The 13054-nt window shown below is 46.7% G+C and overlaps 1 protein-coding gene across 1 annotated transcript in view; it reads left to right on the top strand.

Annotated features, from left to right (window-relative positions):
- The window catches only part of herc1 (HECT and RLD domain containing E3 ubiquitin protein ligase family member 1), a 139367-nt gene that overhangs the window by 85449 nt on the left and 40864 nt on the right, over window positions 1-13054 (top strand). The window contains exons 48-58 of the mRNA XM_080770003.1: window positions 825-1093; window positions 1903-1955; window positions 2971-3171; window positions 3752-3926; window positions 5687-5966; window positions 8241-8454; window positions 8839-9047; window positions 10610-10737; window positions 11616-11734; window positions 12069-12269; window positions 12548-12678. Of these exons, the coding sequence (XP_080626129.1) occupies window positions 825-1093; window positions 1903-1955; window positions 2971-3171; window positions 3752-3926; window positions 5687-5966; window positions 8241-8454; window positions 8839-9047; window positions 10610-10737; window positions 11616-11734; window positions 12069-12269; window positions 12548-12678 (1980 nt within the window). The remainder of the gene's footprint in view (window positions 1-824; window positions 1094-1902; window positions 1956-2970; window positions 3172-3751; window positions 3927-5686; window positions 5967-8240; window positions 8455-8838; window positions 9048-10609; window positions 10738-11615; window positions 11735-12068; window positions 12270-12547; window positions 12679-13054) is intronic.

The following is a 13054-nucleotide window of genomic DNA, read 5'->3' as shown; positions in this document are numbered from 1 at the left end:
AGATTTGGGAGACCAGTAGCTTTGTTGTTTCAAGGAAAGGAAAGCGGTAAAATTAGACTTTCGTGGTTGTTTTCGTCTCAGATTTAGTCAGACGGAGGGACACATTATAACTCTATGGGGACACAAAAGCGACACAAAAGTAGGACCCGGAAGTATCTCAGGAGGGGGTGCTCACGTCACGGCTAAAATACTGAATTGGATGTAATAAATTGGACACATGGAACTGAAAGGCTGTAGCTAGCATGCAATGAAAAACAGATTGAATTGCGGTTCATTCATTTGTTGTTGGATGAATGATAATGATGATTGGATGTTTTAAGTGAATATATTTATCGTGTTGTCCTGAACATAAGACGACTCTGATTATAAGACTCATTTGTGAAAAAAAAACATTGAATTTAAAATTGTCTAGTCCCCGATTATAATACGTTATCCGTTTGTTAGGATATTTCCATTGGGGGAATAATACATGTTTGTCTTATTTTCAGGCCAATAGGGTATTAATGACCTTCAATGCAAAAAGGCCCTCATTGACCCTGTTGTGTTTTTACTCATGGCATGACTTGTGTTTTTGGCTTTTCTGTGTTTTTGAACCCTATAACAACTCTACTGATTTTGTGTCCTGTCTGTCCATGCGCGTGTGTGTGTGCGTGCTCGTTGCGCGTGTCTTTGTGTGCGTGTTCGTTGCGCGTGTCTTTGTGTGCGTGCTCGTTGTGCGTGTCTTTGTGTGCGTGTTCGTTGCGCGTGTCTTTGTGTGCGTGTGTGTGCTCGTTGCGCGTGTCTCTGTGTGTGTGTGTGCTCGTTGCGCGTGTCTCTGTGTGCAGCACGTGTGCGAGACGGAGGAGCGTGACGAGGTGGTGGTGTGCGAGCTGTGCGAGGCCAGCGTGGCCAACTTCAACCAGCACATGAAGAAGAGCCACCCGGGCTGCGGCCGCAGCGCCAACCGCCAGGGCTACCGCAGCAACGGCTCCTACGTGGACGGCTGGTTCGGAGGGGAGTGCGGCAGCGGCAACCCGTACTACCTGCTGTGCGGCGGCTGCAGGGAGAAGTACCTGGCCATCAAGTGCAAGGCCAAAGTCCCCGTCGTGGAAAGGTATACGTACTGTACCTATAGCTAGTAGCTACAGTACCAGTGTTGAACTGGTTTTCTGGCAGCATTTTAGTCACCTGGAATGCTTTTGTGTTAGTCTAGTTTTAGTCGACTAAATATCATAAGATTTTAGTCGACTAAAATTTATTTTGGTGGGCGTTGATGCCATCGTAATGAATAGCCGATCTACAAGCTCACAACGCGTCGCAGCGTGACGTGTTGTGAGCTTGTAGATCGATTCAGGCCATTCGCCTCCATGCTATGGGATTCAGGCCGTTCGCCTCTACGCTATCGGATTCAGAAAAATACATGTATCAGCTTGGTGTGTCATGGCCCTTTATTTCTATTTTTATTTGTTTATTTAGACGGGACAGTGCATATTATTGGACATTACATAAATGCAATGTAAATACGCCGGATTTAGCAAAAATGCAAATTTTCATCCACAGTCCCCACATGAAAGGCAAACAGTACCGTACATTAGGAAACAAAGCATGTAAAACGTATACACAGGGAAGGTACAAAGGTGAAGTGCATCTATGTAATGTAGCAGCGTTTGTTTAAGGGCAATACAGATTTGTAACTAAAGTAACTTGTGCATTAGGTACAGTATTGTAACAGTTACCTGTGCATAAAGTGCAGTGTTGCTTTTAAATAATACAGGATTCAAGTAATACAGGATACGCTGTCAAAGTGCACTAGACTATTAGACTATACATGGTCACAGGTTTGGTCGAGTAACCTTTTTGTTTAGTACTTATTAAAGATTTAATCTATTAATTCTATATGTTCCTCTTTTCTACACAATTCAGATACAAAGGCCAGGCTCCTGACCTCCTGGGGAAGCAGGACAGTGTGTATGAAGGTAAGACTTCTGACCTCTTAGAAAGCAGGACAGTGTTTATGAAGGGAAGCAGGACAGTGTTTATGAAGGGAAGCAGGACAGTGTGTATGAAGGGAAGACTCCTGACCTCTTAGGAAGCAGGACAGTGTGTATGAAGGGAAGACTCCTGACCTCTTAGGAAGCAGGACAGTGTGTATGAAGGGAAGACTCCTGACCTCTTAAGAAGCAGGACAGTGTGTATGAAGGGAAGACTCCTGACCTCTTAGAAAGCAGGACAGTGTGTATGAAGGGAAGACTCCTGACCTCTTAGGAAGCAGGACAGTGTGTATGAAGGGAAGACTCCTGACCTCTTAGAAAGCAGGACAGTGTGTATGAAGGGAAGACTCCTGACCTCTTAGAAAGCAGGACAGTGTGTATGAAGGGAAGTTTACTGTCACCCTGTCATTCTCTTGTACTTGTATTATTTCCCACCTCGGACGGAGGACAGTCTGGTGAGACCAGTGGTATTCTGTAGTGTCAGTAGGCCAATCAGAGGCAGGCGGGGCGTTACCATGTCTATGCTCGGACGTAGAATAGATATACGCGGTTGTCCAGAATCGCTCCAAAAAGGCCTCTGCCCGGGATCTGGACAGGGCCACGGCCTGCCCACTGTCCATATACTGTATGGATCTGGACAGGGCCACGGCCTGCCCACTGTCCATATACTGTATGGATCTGGACAGGGCCACGGCCTGCCCACTGTCCATATACTGTATGGATCTGGACAGGGCCACGGCCTGCCCACTGTCCATATACTGTATGGATCTTTTACAATATAAATTGGGGGTCTCAGAGATAGAAATGCCAATAAATGAGGGACCGTAGCCTAATTCAGGTCAAACTGGGGGTCTTTGAAATGAAAATCACTGCTAGAGCCGTAAAAACATTCTCTTATGGGGGTCCCTGGCATTAGTGTCAATTTGGGGGTCCTTGACATGAAAAAGGTTTGCGAACCACTGCTCTACATGACTCTATGGACCTCCTGGTCCTCCTACAGAAGACTGGGACATGCTGGACGTGGATGAAGACGAGAAGCTGACAGGCGAGGAGGAGTTTGAGCTGCTGGCCGGTCCTCTGGGTCTGAACGAGAGGCGGCTGGTCCCAGAGGCCGTCCAGTTCCCCGACAGCGACCCCCTGGGGGCCTCTGTCGCCATGGTGACTGCCACCAACAGCATGGAGGAGACCCTGCTGCAGATCGGTGAGATACAGTGCTTCTCAATGTGGGGTAATTAGTTTTAATTTGGGGGTCCTTGAAATGAAAACGTTTGGGAACAACTGGGTAAGGTATGTCCGTTGTCGGGGAAAAAACACCTGACTCCAAAAATGTTCATTTTTCCAGGAAATCCTAGTAATAGGACAAGTATACTCGTCTAACTCTAAAGTATTGAATGTGTTAACATTGTTTGTGGTGCCGTGCTGTGAAGTACACACCCACAACACCAGAGCGAGTTCAACAAACCATGTGCAACCCAGATTCGGCACAAATAGGGGACTAAATTAATTTCGCTCCTATGCCACCCACCCCTTTTCCCTCTCACTGTATGTTTATTTTATTACCTCCTCTCTGATGATTTCCTGTTTTGACTATAATAGAAGTGTATATTCATACGTCTCTAATTGTTTTGATGAATTGAACAAGGTGGACCCTCTTGTAAACAAGTGTAATACTTTATGGTGTCGTCCACCAGTTTTGTTTTGTATTGAGTTGTACTTAAAATGTACTGTAATTCTACAAACTGTTAATCAATCAATCAATCAATCAATGCTGTCCTCTCCAGGCTGCCAGAGCTCGGTGGATAAGAGTTCGTCGGGCAGGGTGACGTTGGGCGAGCAGGCGGCGGCTCTCCAGAACCCTCACGACCGAGTCATGGCCCTGAGGAGGGTGACGGCCGCCGCACAGGTGCTGCTGGCCAGGACCATGGTGATGAGAGCCCTGTCCCTACTGTCAGTCAGGTAGGACCATGGTGATGAGAGCCCTGTCCCTACTGTCAGTCAGGTAGGACCATGATGATGAGAGCCCTGTCTCTGCTGTCAGTCAGGTAGGACCATGGTGATGAGAGCCCTGTCCCTCCCTGCTGTCAGTCAGGTAGGACCATGGTGATGAGAGCCCTGTCCCTACTGTCAGTCAGGTAGGACCATGGTGATGAGAGCCCTGTCCCTACTGTCAGTCAGGTAGGACCATGGTGATGAGAGCCCTGTCTCTGCTGTCAGTCAGGTAGGACCATGGTGATGAGAGCCCTGTCCCTGCTGTCAGTCAGGTAGGACCATGGTGATGAGAGCCCTGTCTCTGCTGTCAGTCAGGTAGGACCATGGTGATGAGAGCCCTGTCCCTGCTGTCAGTCAGGTAGGACCATGGTGATGAGAGCCCTGTCCCTACTGTCAGTCAGGTAGGACCATGGTGATGAGAGCCCTGTCCCTGCTGTCAGTCAGGTAGGACCATGGTGATGAGAGCCCTGTCCCTGCTGTCAGTCAGGTAGGACCATGGTGATGAGAGCCCTGTCCCTACTGTCAGTCAGGTAGGACCATGGTGATGAGAGCCCTGTCCCTACTGTCAGTCAGGTAGGACCATGGTGATGAGAGCCCTGTCCCTACTGTCAGTCAGGTAGGACCATGGTGATGAGAGCCCTGTCCCTACTGTCAGTCAGGTAGGACCATGGTGATGAGAGCCCTGTCTCTGCTGTCAGTCAGGTAGGACCATGGTGATGAGAGCCCTGTCCCCAGGTATTCTAACATCGGTGGTCTTCAACCCTTATTCATGTCAAGGCCCCTATTTATTCGGCATTTGAGCCACTGAACCACCATTTGTGACCAAACTTGACACACAGTAAGTCAGTTTTATTTTAGTTTTCTCATATCATACGAAAGCAGGGAATCATAGCTTAGTTCAAATTGGCATATTGGTTGTTCAGTTTGACCCACCAGTTTTGGAGATATGGCTTATAGAGTAATGTCTTACAGAGAAACAGCGAGTTGAGAAAACAGGCTTGAAATGTTCACTTCTGTGGTCTCCAACATTACACCTAGCTACATGTTTAAGCATTTATTTCATATTTACATGTCGATTTCAGCTCTGACATTTATTTCAGACATGCTTCACATGTATGTGAAGAGTCTGCCTGTGCTATTAACACATTTTGGATAAATAATATCAAAAAGAGTGACATTTGATGAGATTTACTGTAGCCTCTCGGACCCAAAATGAAAGAATATTTTGTTGTTGTTGGAAACAATTTTGATTTTGTACCATAGTAAGGATAACGGGTTGATCAAAAGAAAATATGAAAATCTACATTCTCTAATAGTGACATAGACATCTTGTAAATGAAGTAATGCAGATGTTTAACAATAATCTAACTGTTCCTGGAACAACATATTTTCAGATGGGGGTCGGCGGGCAATTACATATTTACATATTTGTGGATCCTAATATTGAGCACCACTGCATGATATAGAAACAGAGCTATTTCTAGAAAGGAATTAAAGGATTTAGAAGACTTTTTTTTTTTTACGTCAGGCCTAAATGGGTTAAGAGCGTCTGCTACGTAAATGCCTAAATTGTAAATTGTTAGCGTGACTGATTTGTCTTTCTCCTCTCCTCTCCTTGTCTGTCTGTCTGTCTGTCTGCCTGCCTGTCTGTCTGTCTGCCTGCCTGCCTGTCTGTCTGCCTGTCTGTCTGTCTGCCTGTCTGTCTGCCTGTCTGTCTGCCCATGCAGCGGCTCCAGCTGCAGCCTGGCGGCCGGTCTGGAGTCTCTGGGTCTGACGGACATCAGGACGTTGGTGAGGCTGATGTGCCTCGCGGCGGCCGGCCGAGCGGGCCTCTCCACCAGCAGCCCCCCGGCGGCGGCGGGGGGTGGGGGGGGTCCAGAGAGGCCCCGCGGCGCCGCCAAGGCCAGTAAACCCATCTCCTGTCTGGCTTACCTCAGCACGGCCGTGGGCTGTCTGGCCTCCAACAGCCCCAACGCTGCCAAGCTGCTGGTGCAGCTCTGCACCCAGGTACAGTACTGGTGTTGTTATCTCTATGACATATGGTTACAGGTACAGTACTGGTGTTGTTATCTCTATGACAGATGGTTACAGGTACAGTACTGGTGTTGTTATCCCTATGACAGATGGTTACAGGTACAGTACTGGTGTTGTTATCTCTATGACAGATGGTTACAGGTACAGTACTGGTGTTGTTATCTCTATGACAGATGGTTACAGGTACAGTACTGGTGTTGTTATCTCTATGACAGATGGTTACAGGTACAGTACTGGTGTTGTTATCTCTATGACATATGGTTACAGGTACAGTACTGGTGTTGTTATCTCTATGACATATGGTTACAGGTACAGTACTGGTGTTGTTATCTCTATGACAGATGGTTACAGGTACAGTACTGGTGTTGTTATCTCTATGACAGATGGTTACAGGTACAGTACTGGTGTTGTTATCTCTATGACATATGGTTACAGGTACAGTACTGGTGTTGTTATCTCTATGACAGATGGTTACAGGTACAGTACTGGTGTTGTTATCTCTATGACAGATGGTTACAGGTACAGTACTGGTGTTGTTATCTCTATGACAGATGGTTACAGGTACAGTACTGGTGTTGTTATCTCTATGACAGATGGTTACAGGTACAGTACTGGTGTTGTTATCTCTATGACATATGGTTACAGGTACAGTACTGGTGTTGTTATCTCTATGACATATGGTTACAGGTACAGTACTGGTGTTGTTATCCCTATGACAGATGGTTACAGGTACAGTACTGGTGTTGTTATCTCTATGACAGATGGTTACAGGTACAGTACTGGTGTTGTTATCTCTATGACAGATGGTTACAGGTACAGTACTGGTGTTGTTATCCCTATGACAGATGGTTACAGGTACAGTACTGGTGTTGTTATCTCTATGACAGATGGTTACAGGTACAGTACTGGTGTTGTTATCTCTATGACATATGGTTACAGGTACAGTACTGGTGTTGTTATCCCTATGACAGATGGTTACAGGTACAGTACTGGTGTTGTTATCTCTATGACATATGGTTACAGGTACAGTACTGGTGTTGTTATCTCTATGACATATGGTTACAGGTACAGTACTGGTGTTGTTATCCCTATGACAGATGGTTACAGGTACAGTACTGGTGTTGTTATCTCTATGACATATGGTTACAGGTACAGTACTGGTGTTGTTATCTCTATGACATATGGTTACAGGGTTGTTTTCCTCCAATATAAAACTAAGGCGAAAAATGTTCGTCAACTACCATTTTTCACTGACAAGTTCAAAGACTACATAAAAACAAAATAAAGACTAAGCCATGATGACTAAAACTGTGACTAAATATACTGACAATTTCGTCAACAAATAAAAACTAGACTAAAATGTTAGGAAGGGACTAGTGGACAAGAGATCCAGTATAAGTCATTTTACACTTGGTTTCGTGCGGAAAATAGCAGATCTACAAGCTCACAACACGTCGCGCTGCGACACGTTGAGCTTGTAGATTGGCTATTTATATTTTAGTGTAAAAACAGTCATTACAGCCCCTCCCCTCTTTTTTACGCCAAAATACATTTTTACACAACACAACATTCCAGGTGACTAAAATGTGACTGAAACTAAATATACTATTGAAGAGACTGACTAAAACTTAAATCAAAACTTGCTGTCAAAAACAACACCGGTCTGCGCCTCTTCTCCTCCTGTCCCAGAACCTGATCTCTTCTTCTCCTCCTGTCCCAGAACCTGATCTCTTCTTCTCCTCCTGTCCCAGAACCTGATCTCTTCTTCTCCTCCTGTCCCAGAACCTGATCTCTTCTTCTCCTCCTGTCCCAGAACCTGATCTCTTCTTCTCCTCCTGTCCCAGAACCTGATCTCTTCTTCTCCTCCTGTCCCAGAACCTGATCTCTTCTTCTCCTCCTGTCCCAGAACCTGATCTCTTCTTCTCCTCCTGTACCAGAACCTGATCTCTTCTTCTCCTCCTGTCCCAGAACCTGATCTCTTCTTCTCCTCCTGTCCCAGAACCTGATCTCTTCTTCTCCTCCTGTCCCAGAACCTGATCTCTTCTTCTCCTCCTGTCCCAGAACCTGATCTCTTCTTCTCCTCCTGTCCCAGAACCTGATCTCTTCTTCTCCTCCTGTCCCAGAACCTGATCTCTTCTTCTCCTCCTGTCCCAGAACCTGATCTCTTCTTCTCCTCCTGTCCCAGAACCTGATCTCTTCTTCTCCTCCTGTCCCAGAACCTGATCTCTTCTTCTCCTCCTGTCCCAGAACCTGATCTCGGCGGCCACAGGCATGAACCTCACCACGGTGGACGACCCCATCCAGAGGAAGTTCCTGCCCAGCTTCCTGCGTGGCGTGGCGGAGGAGAACAAGCTGATCACGTCGCCCAACTTCGTGGTCACGCAGGCTCTGGTGGCGCTGCTGGCGGACAAAGGAGCCCGCCTCAGACCGGCCTATGACAAGTCTGACGTGGAGAAGAGAGGTTTGTGGGAGGAATTGGTTGTTGCGTTTTGTATTGCACTGTTTGACCAAACAGTTTTTGGTCAAACCATGTGACTTCCATTGGAAAAGCATTGAGCCATGATTAAACACGGACGGAACAGAGCATTCGTATATGTGTGAATGAGGCCTCACACGTGTCAACCATTTCACCATTGTGTTTCATCTGTGCCTTTTTAGTTTTTTGTCGTGTCTCTTATTTTGTCATGTTTTGTTTTTTCCCCCCCTTCCTTGTCACTCACCGGGCGCTGCCTGCCCTGCCCTGCCATGTCACCTCTTGTGTTTCCTCCTCCTCCTCCTCTTTGTGTTCAAGCAGGTCTAATTGCGCATTTGTATGCCCATCCTTCCCACAACCCCTCCGCTGTAGGCCCCCTGGAGCTGGCCAACGCGCTGGCCGCCTGCTGCCTGTCGTCCAGGCTGTCGTCGCAGCACCGCCAGTGGGCCGCCCAGCAGCTGGTGCGCACGCTGGCGGCGCACGACCGCGACAACAACCACAGCCGCCCGCAGTCCTTCACCGACATGGCCGGGGACCTGCGCAAGTGCTCCGTGTTCAAGCTGGAGGCGCACCAGAGCAGGGTGGGTAGTAGTTACTAGTTAGTACACCCTTATTATTATTATTTTGAATATTTTGTTTTTATTTTCTAATTTTCACAGAATTCACATACCACCACCCGGCGACAACCCACATACTGTACATAGAAGACAGCACATTTAAAGCATAATAATAACAATAATAATAATAATAAAAATGAAATAAAAATAAAAACTGTTAATATAAGCGTCTGACTGTACGAAATGACACAAAGATTGGAACAGTTAAATCTCTTTGTCTCTCTCTGTGTCGTTCTTTCCACATCTAACTTGTGTGCACATAAAGTGAGTATGTAACACATGCCATGACTTGGTGGTCCTCAGCGAGCGCTCTAGTGGCTGAGCTACGCGGAGTGGACACAGGTTCACATGTTCTGTGTTCATTGAGCTACGCGGAGTGGACACAGGTTCACATGTTCTGTGTTTATTGAGCTACACGGAGTGGACAGGTTCACATGTTCTGTGTTTATTGAGCTACACGGAGTGGACAGGTTCACATGTTCTGTGTTTATTGAGCTACGCGGAGTGGACACAGGTTCACATGTTCTGTGTTTATTGAGCTACGCGGAGTGGACAGGTTCACATGTTCTGTGTTCATTGAGCTACGCGGAGTGGACAGGTTCACATGTTCTGTGTTTATTGAGCTACGCGGAGTGGACACAGGTTCACATGTTCTGTGTTTATTGAGCTACGCGGAGTGGACACAGGTTCACATGCTCTGTGTTCATTGGAGTGGACACAGGTTCACATGTTCTGTGTTCATTGAGCTACGCGGAGTGGACACAGGTTCACATGTTCTGTGTTTATTGAGCTACGCGGAGTGGACACAGGTTCACATGTTCTGTGTTCATTGGAGTGGACACAGGTTCACATGTTCTGTGTTTATTGAGCTACGCGGAGTGGACACAGGTTCACATGTTCTGTGTTCATTGGAGTGGACACAGGTTCACATGTTCTGTGTTTATTGAGCTACGCGGAGTGGACACAGGTTCACATGTTCTGTGTTCATTGGAGTGGACACAGGTTCACATGTTCTGTGTTTATTGAGCTACGCGGAGTGGACACAGGTTCACATGTTCTGTGTTCATTGGAGTGGACACAGGTTCACATGTTCTGTGTTTATTGAGCTACGCGGAGTGGACACAGGTTCACATGTTCTGTGTTTATTGAGCTACACGGAGTGGACACAGGTTCACATGTTCTGTGTTTATTGAGCTACGCGGAGTGGACACAGGTTCACATGTTCTGTGTTCATTGGAGTGGACACAGGTTCACATGCTCTGTGTTAATTGGAGTGGACACAGGTTCACATGTTCTGTGTTCATTGAGAAACGCGGAGTGGACACAGGTTCAGATGTTCTGTGTCCATTGGAGTGGACACAGGTTCAGATGTTCTGTGTCCATTGGAGTGGACACAGGTTCAGATGTTCTGTGTCCATTGGAGTGGACACAGGTTCAGATGTTCTGTGTCCATTGGAGTGGACACAGGTTCACATGTTCTGTGTTCGTTGCATGTAAAGCTGCTCCTGTACTGTCCGCTGCTCCAGGTGATCACGTGTGCTTGGTGCTGTAAAAAAGGACTGCTGGCCACCAGCGGGAACGACGGGACGGTCAGAGTGTGGAATGTCACCAAGAACCAGTACAGCCTTCAGCAGACGTGCATCTTCAATAAGACGTAAGACACACACACACACACACACACACACACACACACACACACACACACGCACACCTTTTTATACTTTTATACCCTCTACACTAAAACTCCTACATGAAAACGGCCACAACCTAAAGCTCACAACGCTTGTACATCGCCCCAAAATAGGGACGTTAGGGTTGAAGTGGTTAAGGCAATAATGGCCAAATTCCAATAATGAAATGGGAGTTTCCTGGTCTCCTCTGCCCTCCATCCTGCAACATGGCGGTGGTGTTGACCTGCCCATATTATGTGACCAATTTGTGGACTTCATATAATGTCAGTGTCCAATTACAAAGGCCAGTTAAACCTAGTATACTCAATAAATGTTTTATGTTTGGACATTGACATGATGTGACATTAAGTCCACACGATCATTTTTGCCAGGTCGCCACTGCAAACGCCACCCTGCTACCACTCGCATGACTGAAGTAAAATATGGTATAAGAAGCCTATGCTTAAATTCACATTTAGAAAATGTTTCAGATGTAAAGAAAATTATATCTGAGATGATGGAAGGATGATGGATGATTGATGATGGTCATGGGAGGGGAACCTTCTGAAAGCAAAGACAATCAACTTCAAAATCTCGAGGCAGAAATTTTGAGTATTGGGGATTTCATGGCCGACATTGGTGCAAAATTATTGTGGTGTTATGGCTCCCTCCAGTGGATGGACCCAGTATGTGAATTTGATGTGTGTGTGTGTGTGTGTGTGTGTGTGTGTGTGTGTGTGTGTGTGTGTGTGTGTGTGTGTGTGTGTGTGTGTGTGTGTGTGTGTGTGTGTGTGTGTGTGTGTGTGTGTGTGTGTGCGTGTGCGTGTGCGTGTGTGTGTGTGCGCGTGTGTGTGTTGAGCAGCGAGGGCTCCGAGGATGGCTCCCCCTGTGAGCCCAGTCTCTGTCCTCTGACCTGGAGCGTCACCGGCAAATACCTGGCCTCCGCCATGGACAAACTGGTCAACATCTGGCAGGTCAACGGTAAGTCAAATACTAGATAATAAAAACTAGACAAAAATGTTAGGAAGGCACACAAGAGATCCAGTATAAATCATTTTACAATTAGTGAAAAAAAACAACAACAAAAAACGACGGCATCAAGGACCGCCAAAATACATTTTAGTCGACTAAAACTAGACTAACACTAAAACATTCCAAGTGACTAAAATGCGTCTAAAACTAACTGAGAACTTTTCAAGAGACTAAAACTAAAATCTAAATTTGCTGCCAAAAACAACAGTGCTGTAAGGGTCTACCTACCGTAGGGTCTACCTACCGTACTAAACGGTGTCTCTGTGTTCTGTCCCGTATAAAGGCTGTAAGGGTCTGGTGGACGCCCAGCCCCACTGGGTGTCTGCGCTGACATTCCCCGAGCGGGTGGCCACCTCGCTGTGGTGCGGAGAGCCCAAGGACCTGCTGCTGGTGGGGCGTCTGGACGGAACGCTGGGCCTCATGGAGGTGCTGGACGCCTCCACTGTGCAGTGCACAGAGCTGGAGCACTGCTACAGGAAAGACGGTATGTATGATCCAACCCTAGGGACTAGTGGACAAGAGATCCATCCATCCATCCACATCAATGCAGCATGGAATTGTGGACCAAAACGTGTCCGACAATACCAAAAATATAATTTCATGTTGGGTCTGCGAGGCTAAATCTCATCAAATGGTCGTCTGTGGCTCAAATGATGAATAAATAATGGTCCTTGATATGAAAGATAGCAAGTGATCATAGTTTGCTGGGCGGTGTATTTTTCTTCATAATGTTCAGTAATGTTTTTGCTCCATCCCATGCAGTGCCAGTGATGCATATATCCTGGTACAGTGAGGACAGGCCTTTTGCTGTGGGCTACGCAGATGGAAAGCTGCTGATAGGCTCCAAAGAGCCCTTGGAAAAAGGAGCAATTGTGGTCATCGATGCACACAAGGTACGTCATCGCGATTCCCATACAACTGGGGAATGCTCCAACTCAAAATGTGTTAAAATCATGGGTAGGCAACTTTAACAATGGAGAGGGCCACTATATTTCCACACTCACTCCAGAGTAGAGCTCTTCACGGGTCCAAAAAAAATGTTCCGAAATCAATCTGTGACATGTTACAGATTCCGACCCGTTCCGAAAATATTTTCAAATAGTTAAACCTAACCCGAATGGATCCGTGACAATTTCGTCCGATTCCGATCCGTTCCGAGATTTCTTTCAAATTGCGGCGCCGAGTCCGACCGAAATCCGATTATTTCCGACATTCCGAGAGACCCGACCCAGCTGAGCCAGGCAGACATAAATGTGGACTATATAGAAA

This window comes from Protomyctophum bolini (assembly GCF_963924005.1).
Source record: "Protomyctophum bolini genome assembly, chromosome: 1".
NCBI lineage: Eukaryota > Metazoa > Chordata > Actinopteri > Myctophiformes > Myctophidae > Protomyctophum > Protomyctophum bolini.
The sequence above is the reverse complement of the archived record's forward strand: the minus strand, read 5'-3'. Positions and strand labels throughout refer to the sequence as shown.